The sequence below is a fragment of the Crocuta crocuta genome, unplaced genomic scaffold (genome assembly GCF_008692635.1).
Source record: "Crocuta crocuta isolate KB4526 unplaced genomic scaffold, BGI_CrCroc_1.0 scaffold276, whole genome shotgun sequence".
In the NCBI taxonomy this organism is placed as follows: domain Eukaryota; kingdom Metazoa; phylum Chordata; class Mammalia; order Carnivora; family Hyaenidae; genus Crocuta; species Crocuta crocuta.
Window position 1 is genome coordinate 1,350,416 of NW_027531270.1, and position 17,318 is coordinate 1,367,733.

The 17,318-nt window shown below is 38.0% G+C and overlaps 1 protein-coding gene across 3 annotated transcripts in view; it reads left to right on the plus strand.

Moving 5' to 3' along the window:
• Positions 1-4,255: 4,255 nt before the first annotated feature.
• The window catches only part of LOC144237496 (pyridine nucleotide-disulfide oxidoreductase domain-containing protein 1), a 38,340-nt gene continuing 25,277 nt past the window's right edge, over positions 4,256-17,318 (plus strand). For 2 of the 3 annotated variants that reach the window (XM_077771182.1, XM_077771180.1), the window contains exons 1-4: positions 4,256-4,421; positions 9,607-9,687; positions 13,505-13,624; positions 15,704-15,832. In XM_077771182.1, the coding sequence (XP_077627308.1) occupies positions 4,338-4,421; positions 9,607-9,687; positions 13,505-13,624; positions 15,704-15,832 (414 nt within the window). In that variant the 5' untranslated portion in view covers positions 4,256-4,337. Of the gene's footprint in view, positions 4,422-5,441; positions 5,523-9,606; positions 9,688-13,504; positions 13,625-15,703; positions 15,833-17,318 lie in introns of those variants that run through there. The other variant, XM_077771181.1, reaches the window with a different exon arrangement.

Genomic DNA, 17,318 nt, shown 5'->3' on the forward strand with positions numbered 1-17,318 from the left:
ACCAATCACAGTCATCCAACTTAGTGTTAACTAGCTTACCTAGAAAATAGGAGCTGCTACCTTGACCTTGCAGCCAATCGTAGCCTATTTCCAAGTGGCCCCTTCTAAAGTTCTACAAAACTCCCTCTTGCCCCAAATCCCTTGGGAACATTGTTCCACTGCTAATGAAGCAGGGTAATCTCCCAACCCATGAATTTTCCTTTGAAAACAGGGCATCAAATATGTCACTAAATTGTTTTAGGTTTATCATTTGACAGCACAATAGTGGATGTATCAACATCTCTAATGTCTATCAATTTTGTTTCATGTATTTTAAAGGTTGAAATTTCTACATTTTCAAAATGTATTGTGATCTTTATCATTATGTGCTGATTTATTTTATTCTTAATATTTTTTTTTGCCTTAAAGTCTAATTTATCTGATAAACAACTATGCCAATTTTATCTTGGCTAACATTTGCCTGATGTAAATTCTTTTTTCATTTTTTTTACATTTGATCTTTACATGTCCTTATATTTGGTGTTTCTTTTGTAAACATTATACATTTAGATTATTTGCCCTATTTATTAACCTGTATCTTTTAACTAGTGAGTTGAGTAATTATATTTCTTTTAATTAGTGGTATACTTGGACCTGCTTCTACCATATTAATTTATTATTTCAGTTTGTCACCCTTTTACTAAGTTTCTTATTAATTCAGTTCAACTGAATCAGGGGACTGAAGGGCTCAATGGGGAAAAATTCTAAGGAAAACCCAAAACTAATACATTACTGATATATTATTGAGCTGGAATATTAAGTGTTTGAACTTACTGATTTAGAATGTTAACTCCATGAGGGAAGTAAGTAGAACATACTAGGTACTCAATATATTAATTTTCGATGTTCCTGTCATATCTTCATTTTTTTGGACATTTTGGGAAGAAAGTAGTGATAGGAACAATGAAAACTAAGCAAGTAAAAAGGCAAGGCAACTATTAATTCCAGGGAAAACTAAATGTCGTACAAGACAAGAAATGTGTTCATATTGTAAGAGAAGCTGTGAATAATATTTAAACAGTCATAACTATATAAACATTGACAAATATTTAATCAAAATGATAACTGGGGCGCCTGGGTGGCTTAGTCGGTTAAGCGTCGGACTTTCGCTTAGGTCATGATCTCGCGGTTCGTGGGTTCGAGCCCCGCATCGGGCTCTGTGCTGACTGCCAGCTCAGAGCCTGGAGCCTGTTTCAGTCTGTGACTCCCTCTCTCTCTGACCCTCCCCTGCTCACGCTCTCTCTCTCTCCTAGAAATAAATAAAAAATATTTTTAAAAAAGTTTTAATCAAAATGATAACTGACTAAATTGACTAAAAGAAGTATTGTCTGTGTAGTTATATATGTAATGGATTATTTAAGAGAGTTACATTTTCCATAGGAAGAAGTAGATAAAAAGCATAAAGCCAGTTACTTAGTTGGGAAAAAAAAGAGTGATACCAGAAAGAAGACCAAAACTGAAATATAATATTTAATAAATACTGAAAATATTAAAAATAATTTCCTTTAAATGGCCCTTCACAAGGAAAGTTTCTGAACCTTTGATCTAGATAAATCAGATCCAGTTACATGNATATATAATATATATATAATATATAATATAAATATAATATGTATATATTTGTTGACCAAAATCTAGCAGAAAATAAAATGTTATGTAATCCTAGCATTCAATCATTCAATGCTGCTTTTGTCCAGAAGACATTTGTTTTTCATCTAGGAAAAGCAATTGCAAAACTTACCAATTTCCATAGAATGTGGGTGCGAAAACCTGACTGGAGCATATTTAAAGCAAATGAAAAAGGTTAACTTATGTCCAGTCTTGCCCAGGTCAGTTTTAACTTATGCCTATTTTCTTAGCATCAAAATTAACATCCACCCTCCCTTTTGGTTTTTGAAAAGTAAAGTTTAAATGATAACTCATATAGTTAGCCAACCAAGAACCTTTCCATTGCTAAATCTAATGGATATTTTTTCAGTCTTCTCTTGCTTGAACTATTAGTGGCATTTGACAAAGTCTATCATTCCTTTCTCATGAACACTTTCTTCACTTGCTTACTAGGACACCACATCTCTTATTTTCTTCCTATATTATGGGTGATTTATTTCTGTCTCCCCTGGCAAGACTCCCTCCCGCTTCTTCTGCATGATCTTGTAACACTGGAATACTTCGTGGCTCAGTCCTTGGTCCTCTTCTTTATTTAATCTATATTAACTTCCTTAGTGATCTCATCTAGTTTAATGGCTTATAAACACCTCTTACAGGCTGACCATTCCCAAACTGATGTATCCAGCCTGGATATTACTACCAAGCTTCAGATACATGTCTACTTATCATCTCTACTGGATCCCTGATAGATATATCAAAGTAAACATGTAAAAAATTGAATTAGAGAGACGGGGCAAGATGGCGGAGAAGTAAGGAGCTCCGTACTTACACTCGCGNTAATTTGACAATAAACTATTAAAAAAAATTGAATTAGAAGTGATGCTCCCCTGCCTCCTATTCTCACTCAAAAACAAAACAAACAAAAAGGTGCCATTCCACCTTCAGGTTTCCCCATCTCAGCGGATGGTATATCATCCATTTGGCTACTTAAGCCAAAACTTCTGGAGCAATACTTCCTTCTCTTTCTCTTCCAACACTTAACTTCCAGCATTCAATGCTGATTTTTCCCAAAAGACATTTTTCTGACTCAGGATAAACAATTGCAAAATGGATACATTTTTGTAGGTTATGGGGCAGTTTGACAGGAGAGGAAAGAAGAGAAGGAAATGCTCTGCAAAGGACAGGGAGGGGAAGTTCTTTCAAGGTCACTAATGACTAATGATTTTATGTCCACTTTTGTCCAGAACAGTTCTGGTTTATGAGGGTGTATTAAAGGAAAATAGGAACATTGTCAAAAGAGTTATTCAAGTGTTACAATATTACTAGGTTTATATAATTTATGACACTTTTCTAAATTATTTTTAAATATGAGGAAAATAATTACATTATGATTCCATAAATCATGGCTATCTGATAATTGACATTAACATTCCTTTTCAAATAGAGCATTAATAAATGAAAGGACAGCAAAAATATAGCGTAGGTTCCTGGGGCAGATGGTTGGGGCAAAAGAAAGGAGGAAATAAATGGCTCTCCGGTTCTCTACAAACACCAGATGTTGTAACTATTCTATAACTGGTAATACATTAGATTACTTCAAAGATGTTACAAAGTGAAATCACTGTACAGCCAGCTAATGTGTCTCTTTAAACACGTTTCATCTTCCTGAAGAAAAACATTTCCCTGTGTGATGCAGTTCCACAGCCACAATAATAACAACATTTTTTAGAACTTCAAAAAAAAATTTTAATGTGTATTTAATTTTGAGAGAGACAGAGACAGAGCATGAGCAGGGGAGGGCAGAGAGAGAGGGAGACACAATCCGAGGAAGATTCCAGGCTCTGAGCTGTCAGCACAGAGCCCAACACAGGGCTGGAACCTACGAATTAGAAGATCATGACCTGAGCCAAAGTCAGATGCGAATATTTTAGCCTTCACACATGCTATTACTGGGCACTTGGGAGGAATGTTCACTTATTTTTACAAAATGGTGAGTAACTCCCTATACCACTGGAAGTTTTATCTGAGGTCAAAATTGTAAACGGAAATAACTTCTCAGAACAGTTAAGTAGTATTGCTTTGCTTTAATATATCACGAAGAATGTCTTTTCAAAATATAAAATCTTGGTTTGCTAGGTGGAAGGTAGGGAAGGATTATATTACTTATGGAACAAGAGTTTAAAATTGACTCAATGTCACATTCTTCAAAGAACAAATAGTGAAAACTTCAGGGAAGTTCATTTATTCTCAGAGCGCCCTGTCCTGTGAGAACTCTGGTCTGTGTTTAGACAATTTGTCAGGCTTCTCTTGGCGACTCATCTTTTTACTTTATTATTGTTTGTTAAATTTCTTCCTTTTTCTTTTTATTTATTTTTATTGTTATTTATTTATTTAGTTAGTTAGTTAGTTAGTTTGGCTTTCTCTTTATCATATCTATGTGTCAAAATTCTATTAAGGTGTAGTGACAGTAAAATGAAACCCTGGAATCAGCGACATCTCTGTACTGTGAAAACTCGGCCCTAAGCGGCTTCGCGAGGACACTAAATGTGAGCTGCTGGGCACCCGTAGCTCCGTGTCAAGCTCTGGCGCCGGCACCGGAAGTGGCCTCCCAGCTTGACGTCCGCTCCCGGAATACCAACTCCGGCGGCTCGCCCACCGGCGGCCAGTAAACTGCTTGGGAGTCTGAGATCATGGAGGCAGCGCGCCCTCCCTCTACGGCCGGGAAGTTTGTGGTGGTTGGCGGTGGCATCGCGGGTGTCACTTGTGCTGAGCAGGTAAGCTGACGCGCAGTTCCGCGTCTTCCCTGACCCCGCGGCGGTGGCGTTCAAGGCACCCTCCCGCCCCCACCTTGTCCTTCCAGGTCCCTCTTTAGCCGCTTCTTTCCCCCTGTCCCTGCACTCCTTCTTGCTCTCGGATATTAGAGACTCCATGGCGGCCCCTGTACGAAGTCTTAGTTACCTTGCCAGCTTCGCTTTAGGCGTAGGGAGGAGGGATGGGAAGCAGGCTGTTGGCGGGTGGGACCCCAAAGCTGACTGAACTAGACTCTGGTGCTAGTTATTCCTGAGCAGACAAGAGGGCTTAAAACCGGTAAATAGTTGGTCAGAAACCCAGCCTCCTTTGTTCATTAGCTGATTGAATTCAGCTTTCAGGTAGGTGCCAGATCCTTAGTTCATCGTAATTGATAAACCCTTAGATAGTTTCCTGTACTTTAAACTCCCAAGGAAGAGATTTCATCTGCAGTGATGTTTTGTGAAACAACCAACAAGGGATTAAATGCAGCTGGGGAATGCTTTTCTAATTATAGTGAATAATCAGACCAAATATATACATATCTACATTCCGAAAGAACTGTTTTGTTGCTATAAAGCAAACAGAAACAATCATTGAAGTCACAGAAGTAGTGCAGGAAATTATAATTGTTTTCAAACTTTTAATCTTTAGGTGTGTAAAGATTACTTCTTTCACCAAGTAAACACCTGTTACCCAGTTACTGTACTAAAGGCCGAGTAGTCAGTTATAAACAGCACGGTGCCTCCTTTTTAGGGACTGGCAATCTAGTGGAAAGGACATGTAAATAAATCATTTCATCAGTATGTTTGCCAGCTTAAGGGAGTCTGTGGAGTTGATAGTGCATGAATTGGGGGGGGGGTAGCCTTTCTCAAAGGAGGTATCCTTTTGTCTCAGTATAGAAAATGAGTAAAAGTTCCCCAGGTGGACAAGAAAAACTAGACAGTCCAAAGGGAGGCAAGGATATAATCTCAGGTAGAACAGCATTGCACTACTGAGAGCAGCAAAGCTTAAAGAACATGGTGCTTAGGGACGTGACCAGAGATGAAGCTGGGAAGGTTGGTAGAGACCACATCATGAAGCATCTTGTAAGTCTTTCTAATAACTAAACAAGTGGGGCACCTGGATGGCTCATTTAGTTCAATGACTGACTCTTGATTTTACAGTCATGGGATCAAGCTTCGTGTCAGGCTACATGCTGAGTAAGGGGACTGCTTGGGATTCTCGCTCTCCTCTGCTTCTCCTGCTTGTGCTCTGTTTCTAAAATAAAGTAATATTAATTTAAAAAAAAAAGCATTTAGCAAGAACTTGCAAGTAGTGAGATGATTTCGAGCAATAAAGTAATGTGATCAAATGACATATTTCGAGAGATGATCAGCTCCAGTGTCTTTGGGGCGGGGACAGCTGTTTAAAATGAGACTGAAAGGCCAACTGGAAGGTGAATTTAGTAGTCTAAAGAAATTTTGAGGCCAGGTATAGCAATAAAAATGAAGTGGGGAAATAACAGTATACAAAGAGAAAAAAGATGGAGAAAGTGGTAATATCAAATATTACAGAAAGTTCAAATAAAGTGGTATTAAAAAGAAGTAAGTGGATTTTAAGGGTGTCGAAGTGAATTCAAGATGCTCCTTTTTTTCCGTTGTTGAAGTATTGACATACAGTATTCATCAGGTATACATCATAGTGAGTGGATATTGCTGTACTTTATGAAATGAACATCTCAGTAGGCATAGTTACCTCCGTCACTACACACAGTTGTTACAGTATTGACTGTATTCTCTATCCTGTACATTACATCTCTATTTCTTATCTATTTTATAATTGGAAGTTTGTTCCTCTTAATCTCTTTAACCCATTTTGCCCTCTTCCTCACCCCCAACTCCAATTCCTTTTCACTTAATAGTTTGTCCTGTATCTATGAGTATTTTGTTTACATTGTTTTTTTGTTTTCCATAAATAAGTGAAATTATATAGTATTTGTTTTTCTCTGACTGACTTCACGTAACATAATACCCTCTGGGTCCATTCATGTTGTCAAAACTGGCAAGATTTCATTTATAGCTGAATAATATTTCATTGAATATATTTATCTTTATATCTTTATCCATTCATTTCTCAGTAGACACTTAGGTTGCGTCCATATCTTGGCTATTTAAATAATACGGTAGTGAACACAGGAATGCATAGATCTCTGTGAGCTGTGTTTTTGTTTTCTTCCCATAAATACCTAGAAGTAGAATGGCTGGATCATATGGTATTTCTATTTTTAATTTTTTGAGGAATCTCCATACTGTTTTCCATGGTGACTGCATCAGTTTACATTCTCAAAAACAGTGTACAGTGGTTCCCTTTTCTCCACATCCTCACCAACACTTGTTATTTCTTGTCTTTTTAATAGTAGCCAATCTGACAGGTGTGAGGTGGTATCTCATTGTAGTTTTGATTTGCATGTGTGATATTGAGCATATTTTCATGTATCTGAGGCCATCTGTCTTCTTATGAAAAGGGTCTATCCAAGTTCTGTCCATTTTTAAATTTTAAGTTGTGTAAGTTTTTAATACATTTTGGATATTAACCCCTGTTGGATTTAGTGAATGTAAATTTAGTGAATGTAAATGATGTAATTTCTTTTGTTTATTTTAGCTTTTTAGCTCTTTGTTTAACCTTGTCTGAGGAAAATGGTTCAAAAAATATTGCTAAGATTGCTGTTAAAGAGCTTACTGCTCATGTTTTCTTCTAGGAGTTTTATGGTTTCAAGTCTTATATTCAAGTCTTTCATTTATTTTGACTTTATCTTTGTATGAGACAGTGGTCTAGTTTCATTCTTTGGCATGTAAGCTGTCCAGTTTTCCCAGCATCATTTATGAAGAGACTCGCGCCTCCCCCCCCCACTGTATATTCTTGCCCCCTTTATCATAGATTAATTGACCATCTATGTGTGGACTTATATCTAGGCTCTGTGCTCCATATCATTAATCTTTGTGTCTGTTTTTGTGCCAGTACCATACTGTTTTGATTATGACAGCTGTGTAGTATGATTTGAAATCAGGAGGCATAATACCTTCAGCCTTGTTCTTCTTTCTCCTTTGGCTGTTTGGGGTCTTTTGCAGTTTCATACAAATTTTAGGATTCTTTGTTCTAGTTCTATGGGCAGTATTTTGATGGGCATTGCATTGAATCTGCAGATTGCTTTGGGTAGTATGGACATTTAACAGTATTAAGTCTGCCAGTCCATGAGCATGATAGATCATTGAATTTATTTATGTCTTCTTCAGTTTCTTTCATCAGTGGCTTATACTTTCAGAGTACAGGTCTTTCACTTCTTTGGTTAAATTTATTCGTAGATAGATGCTGGCAAGGATGTGAAGAAATGAACACCTTCCTACACTGTTGGTAGGAATGTAAACTGGTGCAGCCCCTCTGGAAAACAGTGTGGAGGTTCCTCAGGAAACTAACACTAGAACTCCCCTATGACCCAGCAATAGCACTGCTATGAATTTACCCAAGGGATACAGGAGTGCTGATACATAGGGGCACATGTACCCCAGTGTTCATAGCAGCACTCTCAACAACAGCCAAATCGCGGAAAGAGCCTAAGTGTCCATCAGCTGACGAATGGATCAAGAAGATGTGGTTTATCTATACAATGGAATACTGAATGGCAATGAGAAAGAATGAAATCTGGCCATGTGTAGCAACGTGGATGGACCTTGAGGGTGTTTTGCTTAGCGAAATAAGTCAGGCAGAGAAGGACAGATACCATATGTCTGCATGTGAGGGAGGATTAGGAGGAACTTAACGGAGGACCATGGGGGAGAAGAAGGGGAAAAATAGTGGGGCAGAGGTGGGGAGGCAAACCATGAGGACTCTTGAATGCTGAGAACAAACTGAGGGCAGATGGGGTGTGGGGGGAGGGGAAGAGGGGTGATGGGCATGGAGGAGGGCACCTGTGGGGATGAGCACCGGGTGTTATATAGAAACCAACTTGACAATAAACTATTTTAAAAAAAATTTATTCCTAGATATCTTATTCTTTTTGATGCAATTATAAATGGGATTGTTTCTTAATTTCTTTCTCTGATGATAGCTTGTTATTATATAAAAACTTGACCAATTTCTGTGTGTCAATTTTGTATCCTGTAGTTTTACCAAACTCATTTTTTCATTCTAATAGGTTTTTGTTGTTGTTTTGGTTGAAATGCTGAGTTTTAATGGTATAGTAGGGAAGAAATAGAAATTGATGGAGTTGAGGAACCAGAGTGTGTTTTAAGAAAACTCTTTCAGGATGCCTGGGTGGCTCAGTCGGTTAAGCGTCCAACTTCGACTCAGGTCATGATCTGTGGTTTGTGGGTTCGAGCCCTGTGTCGGACTCTGTGCTGGCAGCTCAGAGCCTGGAGCCTGCTTCAGATTCTTGTCTCCCTCTCCGCTGCCCCTCCCCCATTCATTCTGTCTCTCTCTCTCTCTCTCTCTCTCTCTCTCAAAAATAAATAAACATTAAAAAAGTTTTTTTAAAAAATCCTTTCATGAAGTTTAAAGTGAAAGAAAGGTTGTAGCCAGAGGAAAATCATGGAAGAAAAATAGCAAGTTAAGCCTCAAAGTCTGTTGAAGCTAATACTAAAATGGTTTTGTTTTCCCAGAGTGCATACTGGCTGTACATTTGGAAGAGGCAGAATAGAAGTGCAAAACACTTGGGAAAAGTCAGGCTAAGATTCTGAATAGTGTTTAGTAAGGATTTACTGTAATTTCATCTCACTGAAGGGAAATGAAAATATTATTTTAAAAGAAATAGAAGTTGGTTTAACTGTTCATTAGGAAGATATTTTTTTTTTCTCATTCTCTGCCTGACAACTTTACATTGGTATATAAGATAGTAAGGAATACCTCTTCGTATATTTTTCTTGTTCAGAAGGTTTTTGTTAGTGTCCACTATAAACGTATTACTCATCTTATCAGTATCAGAGTTGAACGTTAGTCACCACTACCCCATAAATAGGAACACATTTATGTGACACAGAATAATGGAGACCTTTAGATGAGAAAAAGTGATGTTTTAGTTTCCTGGGTTAATAACATTATTAAAGTTGCATTATCCGTGTCTCACCCCCATGACATATATACTAATATCTAAAGTTATTTATGAAATTTTTTCTCCCCACTTTTTTTTTTTATAAGTTGGCTATTCACTTTCCATCAGAAGATATTCTCCTGGTAACAGCTTCTCCTGTTATTAAAGCAGTTACAAATTTCAAGCAGGTAAGAACCCTTTATATAACTTTCTTGGTCATATAGATTCTTTTAATTTCAGTAATTTGCCTAGCACATAGTGTGATTATAGCTTTTAAATGTTTAAAATGACGAATGTTCTTTTGGTGTTCGTTTTATTTTTTTAATGTTTATTTATTTTTGAGAGAAAGAGAGTGTGTGAACCAAGAGAGGGTCGGAGAGAGGAGAAGATACAGAATTCAAAGCAGGCTCTGAGCACAGAGGTCGGAGAGAGGAGGAGATACAGAATTCAAAGCAGGCTCACAGAGCCCGACACAGGGCTCGAACCCATGAACCATAAGATCATGACCTGAGCCGAAGTCAGATGCTTAACTGACTCAGCACCCAGGCGCCCCTAAATATTTTAAATACATTAGCTTATGTAATCCTTAAGTAATCCTGTGAAGTAGGTTCTTACATTATCCATTATCCCCACTTAACAGATGAGGTAAATGAGTCAGTGAGGCTGGGTAAATTTCTGAAGTACGTGTAGATAGCTTTTGAATTCAGGTTGGCTCTGTAACCCTCATGGTTAATGAATAGCGCTTTCTCAGAATGGTAACTTTCTATTGGGGCAAGAGATCTGCAAGGCATAGTTATTATAATGTGGTAGCTATCCTGATAGTGGCAAAAAAAAAAAAAAAATGTAGTTGTATTGCAATATGTGCATGTTTATTTTTACAAATATATTATGAATGAGTGCCAGAGCCTGCCTTTGAGGATCAAGAAAGGCTTTACATAGGAGGATGGATGGAAACTGAGACTGAAAGAGTAAGTAGGTTTTGCCATGTTTGTAAGAGGTTGAATGGAGGCAGGCTTGTGCCACAATGATGAAAGTATGTGACTATATAATATGCTATAACAGGTATCAATTCAGTTCTGCTAGAGTGTAAATTCAGTGCTAAACCAGAAGGCAGGGGCCAGACCATGGTGGGCTTGTGTGCAATAATGTTGAAGTGACATTTAAAGGAGGATCAGAGAGAAAGGAAGCCCTGAAAATGGGCACCCTATTAGTCTTAGATCAGAGAGGAAAACTAGGAGAGGAGAAGAGTTTGTTTCCCTGAAGCCAGAGATGACAGAAGTTTAATTAAGATGAGTGGTCAGTGGTGTCAGGTCCAAGGACAGCAGGTAACCAATTGAGTCACCCAGGTGCCCTGAGTTTTATTCTTTTAAGGTGGAAAACACTTTAGCATGTTTATCTATTGAGATCTAGAAACCAGTAGGAAAGGGTGAAGAGGAAGGAAAACAAGGAGTACATAATAAGGAAGGAGTCCTGAGGAGGTGAGAGGTGATGGGATATAGAGCACAGATTACTGTATTCACCCTGAAAAGGTAGAAATGGTACAAGGAAGGTGGACTGGAGCACAGCAGTGTATAGAGAGACAATAGGAAAGAAGTCATAAGAGTTCTTAGTAGTCTTTTTGAGCCAAGAAGTAAGGTGATTTGCTGGGAATCCTAAGGTTGGGATGTGTTTGGGAAGCATTAAAATGGTGAACGTTTGGGGGCACCTAGGTGGCTCAGGCGGTTAAGCATCTGACTTCGGCTCAGGTCATGACCTCATGGTTCGTGGGTTCGAGCCCCGCGTTGGGCTCTGCTGACAGCTAGCTCAGAGCCTGGAGACTGCTTCATATTCTGTATCTCCCTCTCTTTCTGACCCTCCCCTGCTGCTCATGCTGCCTCTGTCTCTCTCTCTCTCTCTAAGAAATAAGTAAAACATTCCTTAAAAACTTAAAAAAAAAAAAGAATGGTGAACGTTTAGAAAAAACAATGAAGGGTAGCCTGGGTGGCTCAGTGAGTTAAAAGTCCAGCTTTGGCTAGGTTATGATCTCCCAGTCTGTGAGTTCAAGCCCTGCATCAGATTCTTTTCTGACAGCTCAGAGCATGGAACCTGCTTTGGATTCTGTGTCTTACTCTGTCTCTCTCTCTCTCTCAAAAATGAATAAACGTTAAAAAAAAAAAATCACCCAGGGATGGAAGATGTTACTTAGATAATAGGCTTGTCACTACATTGACATGTAAACGCTGATGGTATGAAACGCTTGGTGGCTAAACTGAACTAGTGGTTATTCTTCACTGCTAGGCACTCAGTTAATTAAATTAAAGCCAGTAAAAAATGTTAATTTTATTTCCTGACTGTTTTGTGCATGTCTTTTTAATGTTCTGTATGATGAAATGGGATGTATGCATAAAGCACTTATTATGCCTTCAGGACTAGGAAGGAAAAGCAGTTGTGCAGTTGCTGAGTTGCAAGAGGTACTAATTAATTACCCTTTTTGTGGAATACCAATTTTAATTGAAAGAACAACTGGCAAGCTAAAGTAATTCATAACTGGAAAATGAGTGAAAGCAAGTGACAATATTTGTTGCCAGTTTAACAAAATTAGAGCTTCCAGGCCAAAATCAGAATTTTGGAAAAATCATACTCTTCACTGCGAGCCTCATGGTACTTAAAGACTTCTCTGATGAGATTGTTGGTGATAATAATGAATGTGGTGTTTTGATATTGTAATGAGTTGAAATGTATTAACATCTGGAAGATCTCCATAACTTAGCAAACCACTGTTGTCCAGATGACAAATGAGATGTTACAAGATCCATTCAAAGTGTAGGATAGACCAGTGGATTTCACAGTAGTAGAGTATGAAAAATTCTTTGATATGGTTTCAAATTCTACACTGCAGCTAATCGTTAAGAAACCACACTTGTTGAGTTTTAGTGTAACATCAAAGAAGAATATACAGTTCTCTGGAAAGGCTGCACATCTCTGTCTTCATATGTTTTAACCAGATAACATATTGTAATAGTTTGAATGCAGGTGCAGAATGTAGAAGCAGTTTGAAAGCAAAAGAGATTAAGGCCAGACATTAAAGTGGTTTGTAAAAATGTAAAAGGAGTTTTTGTGTGCCATTCTTCTCACTTGTTTTGGGGAAAAAATGTTATTCTTATTAAAAGGATATTATATCTGTTTAATATGTATTGGATTTATTATTCTTACTTTTAAGTGAATTGAGAAATGTTTTAAATTTTTCTTAGTTTTCATTTCTAATATAGCAAATATCACAGAGTTTAACTCACACAGACAAAAGTTCTTTGGAGTCCCCACTTCATTGTAAGAGTATAAAGGGGTCTTGAGACTGAAAGGTTTGAGAACAGCTAGGGGCCATGTAGTAGGTCTTCCAAGCAGTAAGTAAGGGACAGCTGAGGTCAAATACTAGTCTTCAGGGTATGGTCCTTCCACCACAGACTGGGTATAGGACTGGAGAAGGCAGGTCGTTCAGTCTGTGGTTGTGAGTTTTCAGGGTAATGAATGGTTAAAGACAGAACAGCAAGAAAGTAAAAGAGGGCAAAACATGAAATGATCTACAACAGAGTCTTGGCTGAATGGGAAGAAAAGTGAGTCCAAAACCATGGATGCTGATGGTTTTGAACAACAGGAACGAGTCCAAAGACAAGATCACAATAAAGTTAGCTAGTAAGTGGACAGAAAACTAGAAGGATATAGAAATAGACAAGCTGTGTAATTAAAACATGCAGAAGTAAGTAGAGTTAGCCCTCATTTTCCAGGCTAGGAAACTAAGGTGCAGTGACTTGGCTGACTTGCCCGAGTGGTAGGAATGTTATTTGAGTTCAAGCCTTAAAATGCGAGTTAGTCCTTTTTTCACTGTATGTAGTGCAGTTGGCCAACTTTCTTGTTTTATGAACATAAAGTAGTGTATGAAAATAAATGAAAATATTTTGATTATTTAAAATTCTTAAAAGGAAATATTTTTTTGAAAATGTACATTTTTACCTTTTCGATCTCATATAGGTATCTAAAGTATTGGAGGAATTTGATGTTGAAGAACAACCGAACACCATGTTAGAAAATCGCTTTCCCAACATTAAGGTCATAGAATCTGGAGTAAAGCAACTGAAGAGTAAAGAACACGTAAGAAGATTTTTTTTTTTTAATGTTTGTTTTGAGAGAGAAGGAGAGCACAAGTAGGGGAGGGGCAAAGAGAGAGGGGGAAATAGAATCCAAAGCATGCTCCAGGCTCTGAGCTGTCAGCACATATCCCGAGTTAGGGCTCAAATCCATGAACTGCAAGATCATGACCTGAGCTAAAGTCGGATGTCCAACAGACCGAGTCACCCAGGCACCTCTAGAAGATATTTTTCTTAATGATGGTCCATAGTTATATCAGTTTCTTTTAAATGTTTGTTTTAGTTATTTGAGAGAGAGTGCAAGCAGGGAAGGAGCAGACAGAGGGAGACACAAAATCTGAAGCAGGCTCCAGGCTCTGAGCTGTCAGCACATATCCCGAGTTAGGGCTCAAATCCATGAACTGCAAGATCATGACCTGAGCCGAAATCGGACACTTAACTGACTGAGCCACACAGGTGCCCCAGAAGATATTTTTCTTAATGATGGTCCATAGTTATATCAGTTTTTTTTAAATGTTTGTTTTATTTATTTGAGAGAGAGTGCAAGCAGGGAAGGAGCAGACAGAGGGAGACACAAAATCTGAAGCAGGCTCCAGGCTCTGAGCTGTCAGCACTGAGCCCAATACAGGGCTCGAACCCACAGACTGTGAGATCATGACCTGAGCTGAAGTTGGGCACTCAACCACTGAGCCACCCAGGCGCCACTCCCTCTTTTTTTTGTTTTGTTTTGTTTTTTTGTTTTGTTTTAAATGGTCCATCATTAAATCTTGATGAGCTTTTGCCTGCTTTCTTTTGACCCTATCTGTACCCTCACTGCTACTAAGGTCCCTAGCATATAAAGTTTAGTAACATTGATTTCTTTTTATTCGGAAAATTATACTTTTTGTGAATTTATTGAGATTATATAATTAGTTGCTTTAGCATTTTAGGTTTTACATTACAGATTAGCATTAACGTTTACATAGTGTCTGCTATGTTCTGGACGCTGCAGAAGTGCTGGGATACAACAGGAACATTACAATGAATCTGGCCTGGGAGGTCGCATTTTCATAGGGAATAGGACAGGCACATGTATAATTAAGTGGATATGTGAAAAGCACAGTCACTGAAATATTATCAAAGCTCTGATATTAGGGATTTGGGAGGACTTCACAGAACCCTTTTGAAAAGGTGAATGAATTAAGAATTCTTAATTAAGGACATTGTAGGAAAAGGAGGTTGCTTATTCAAAGGCCCAAAGAAAAGGGGCACTTGGAAAAGTAATGTCGGAGGTACTGTGGTGGACATAAGGAGAGGAGATTGGCAGAGGAGGGCAAGCAAATAGACTCTGAAGAACTATTTACATCATGCCAAGAAACTTATTTTACAATCAGTGGAGAACTAAAGAGTATTTACATGGAGGCAAGGATAGTAATACAGATATTCTTTTAGGAAGATCGACCTGATAGCAGTGTTGAGGATGAAGTGGGGTGGAGTGAGTGAGAGTGACCAGNCAGGGGCTTAACTGACTAAGCCACCCAGGCTTCCCAAACACTTCTGCTGTTTTTAGATTAAGAAGACATATTGTGACCTTTTCTAACACACTCTGCTCCCTTGCACCCATAACAGATATTAAGGTCTGACACCGTTAGAAATACTAGATCTTCATACAGTAACTTCCATTGAGATCAGAAATATTCATTAAGGCCTGCCTCAGGTATAATATCAGAATGCTTGATTTAAAAATTTCTGAGTGTTTAGTTTTTAACCTGAGGTCATCATACCTCCCTGAATATAATGAGATTCCTTAAGTTTTATGCAAAATCTGATGTGAATGTATCTTATTTCCAGGGAAGAAAGACTGGTTCTCACTAGATTCCCAAAATGGTTCATGGCCCTAACATGATGGCGAATCACTGGGTGGGAGAATGCATTCTCATGTTTACTCTGATTTGCAATTGCTGTTAACAAAGTATTGAACGCCACCATGAGGCAAACTTAATGTATTTTTTGCTTTTGTCTTACTGAGTTTTTTATTTAAAATGAAACTGTACCCACGTATAAATATGTTTCTCTTCTCCCCTTCATTGCCCTGTTTTTACAGTGCATTTTAACAGGGGATGGCAGTCAGCATGTGTATAAGAAACTCTGTCTGTGTGCTGGAGCTAAACCAAAGTTGATATGTGAAGGAAATCCTTATGTATTAGGAATCCGTGATACAGACAGTGCTCAGGTAACAGTTTGAGATGGGGTCATGGGAAAGGAACATGAATATTTCATAGACTTCCTCTATTTGAATCAAAGTTAATTCTTAAATCATAGAAGAGGTTTGTTTTACAATCCATAAACAGAAAGTAGTTATAATGTTACTGCCAATATCAGTTTGGTTGTAGCTGATAATTTTTCCTATTTCTTAGTTCATGCTGATGTTCTGTGTTCTTTCCATTGTGCACTATCCCAGATAGAATGACTGAGCTGAAGGTTATAACTTACATTATACACACATCCAGTACTGTATTTTGATTGGGAGTATATGATTTGTAGCCTAAATAATGTAGCAGTCTTTTCCCACAAAGGTAAAGCATATCCCAAACTTACTGAACTTACTCCTTAGCAAAGAAGTTTATTCAGAAGACCTTTGTGGTACAGAATCATGACAGAATCCCAGAACAGAAATTTGGTTTGTTGTTCTGCTCAAGAACCATAGTAAACTATCCCAGTAAGGTGAAACTGTGGGGAACCTCCTACAACTTCTTCTGATAATTTACTGCAGGGCTTCAGGGTTTATTGACCCTTCTTGCCAAGAAGCTCTTCCTGGTTTCCAGTCATAATACTTTGTCTTACCTCTAGCGTATTGTTGTGGTCTGTCCCTAAGGTGATAATTTTATATTTATTAATAATATTTTATATTATTGAAATTGATGTTTTCGTTCAGCCTGTTATTAATATAAAACTTTTTTTAAAGCTTATTTATTTAAGAAAGAGAGAGAGAGAGCAGGTGAGGGGCAGAGAGGAGAGAAATTCCCAGGCAGGGTCCACTCTGTCAGTGCAGAGCCCAGCATGGGGCTTGATCCTACAAACCATGGGCATAGCTGTGTTCCAGCTGGGCTGCCTACATACATGAACTCACTGACTGCTTGTGATAATCCTGTGTGGTAGTATTACTCCCACTGTACAAATAGGAAACTCTGATGAAGAGATTAATTATTTACCTATACTAAAATAGCTATTAAGTTATCAGAAGTACAATTTAAATCAAGCCATTCTTCTCCATGTCCAGTGCTTTTTTTTTTTTTTTTTTTTTTTTTTTTTTTGGGGAGGGGGGGGGNCCACCCAGGCGCCCCCCATGTCCAGTGCTTTTAACAGATCTTTCTTATTTACTGTCCTCATAGAAAGACTGACTAAAATAATTTACAGGTTTTTTCCTGGTAGAATTTTAAAAACAAGTCAATTTCGCTGGTTATTTATTGAATATTACAAAAATTTTTTGGATGAACTTAATAGAAAGGGTAACTTGACATGGTAGGAAGAGGAAATTTAGCTATTCAGATGTCATCCTGAACCAGTGGGACTATTCTGTACTTTGAAAAGTGCCATAAAAATGACCATGGCTTCCCTGAGCTGATTGTGATATTTTCTTTAGGGGGCAGAAGAAGAGAGGGGTAGAGGCATCAATTAATTGTCTTATGATAAGAAAGTAGCATTTTTTTATGATAGAC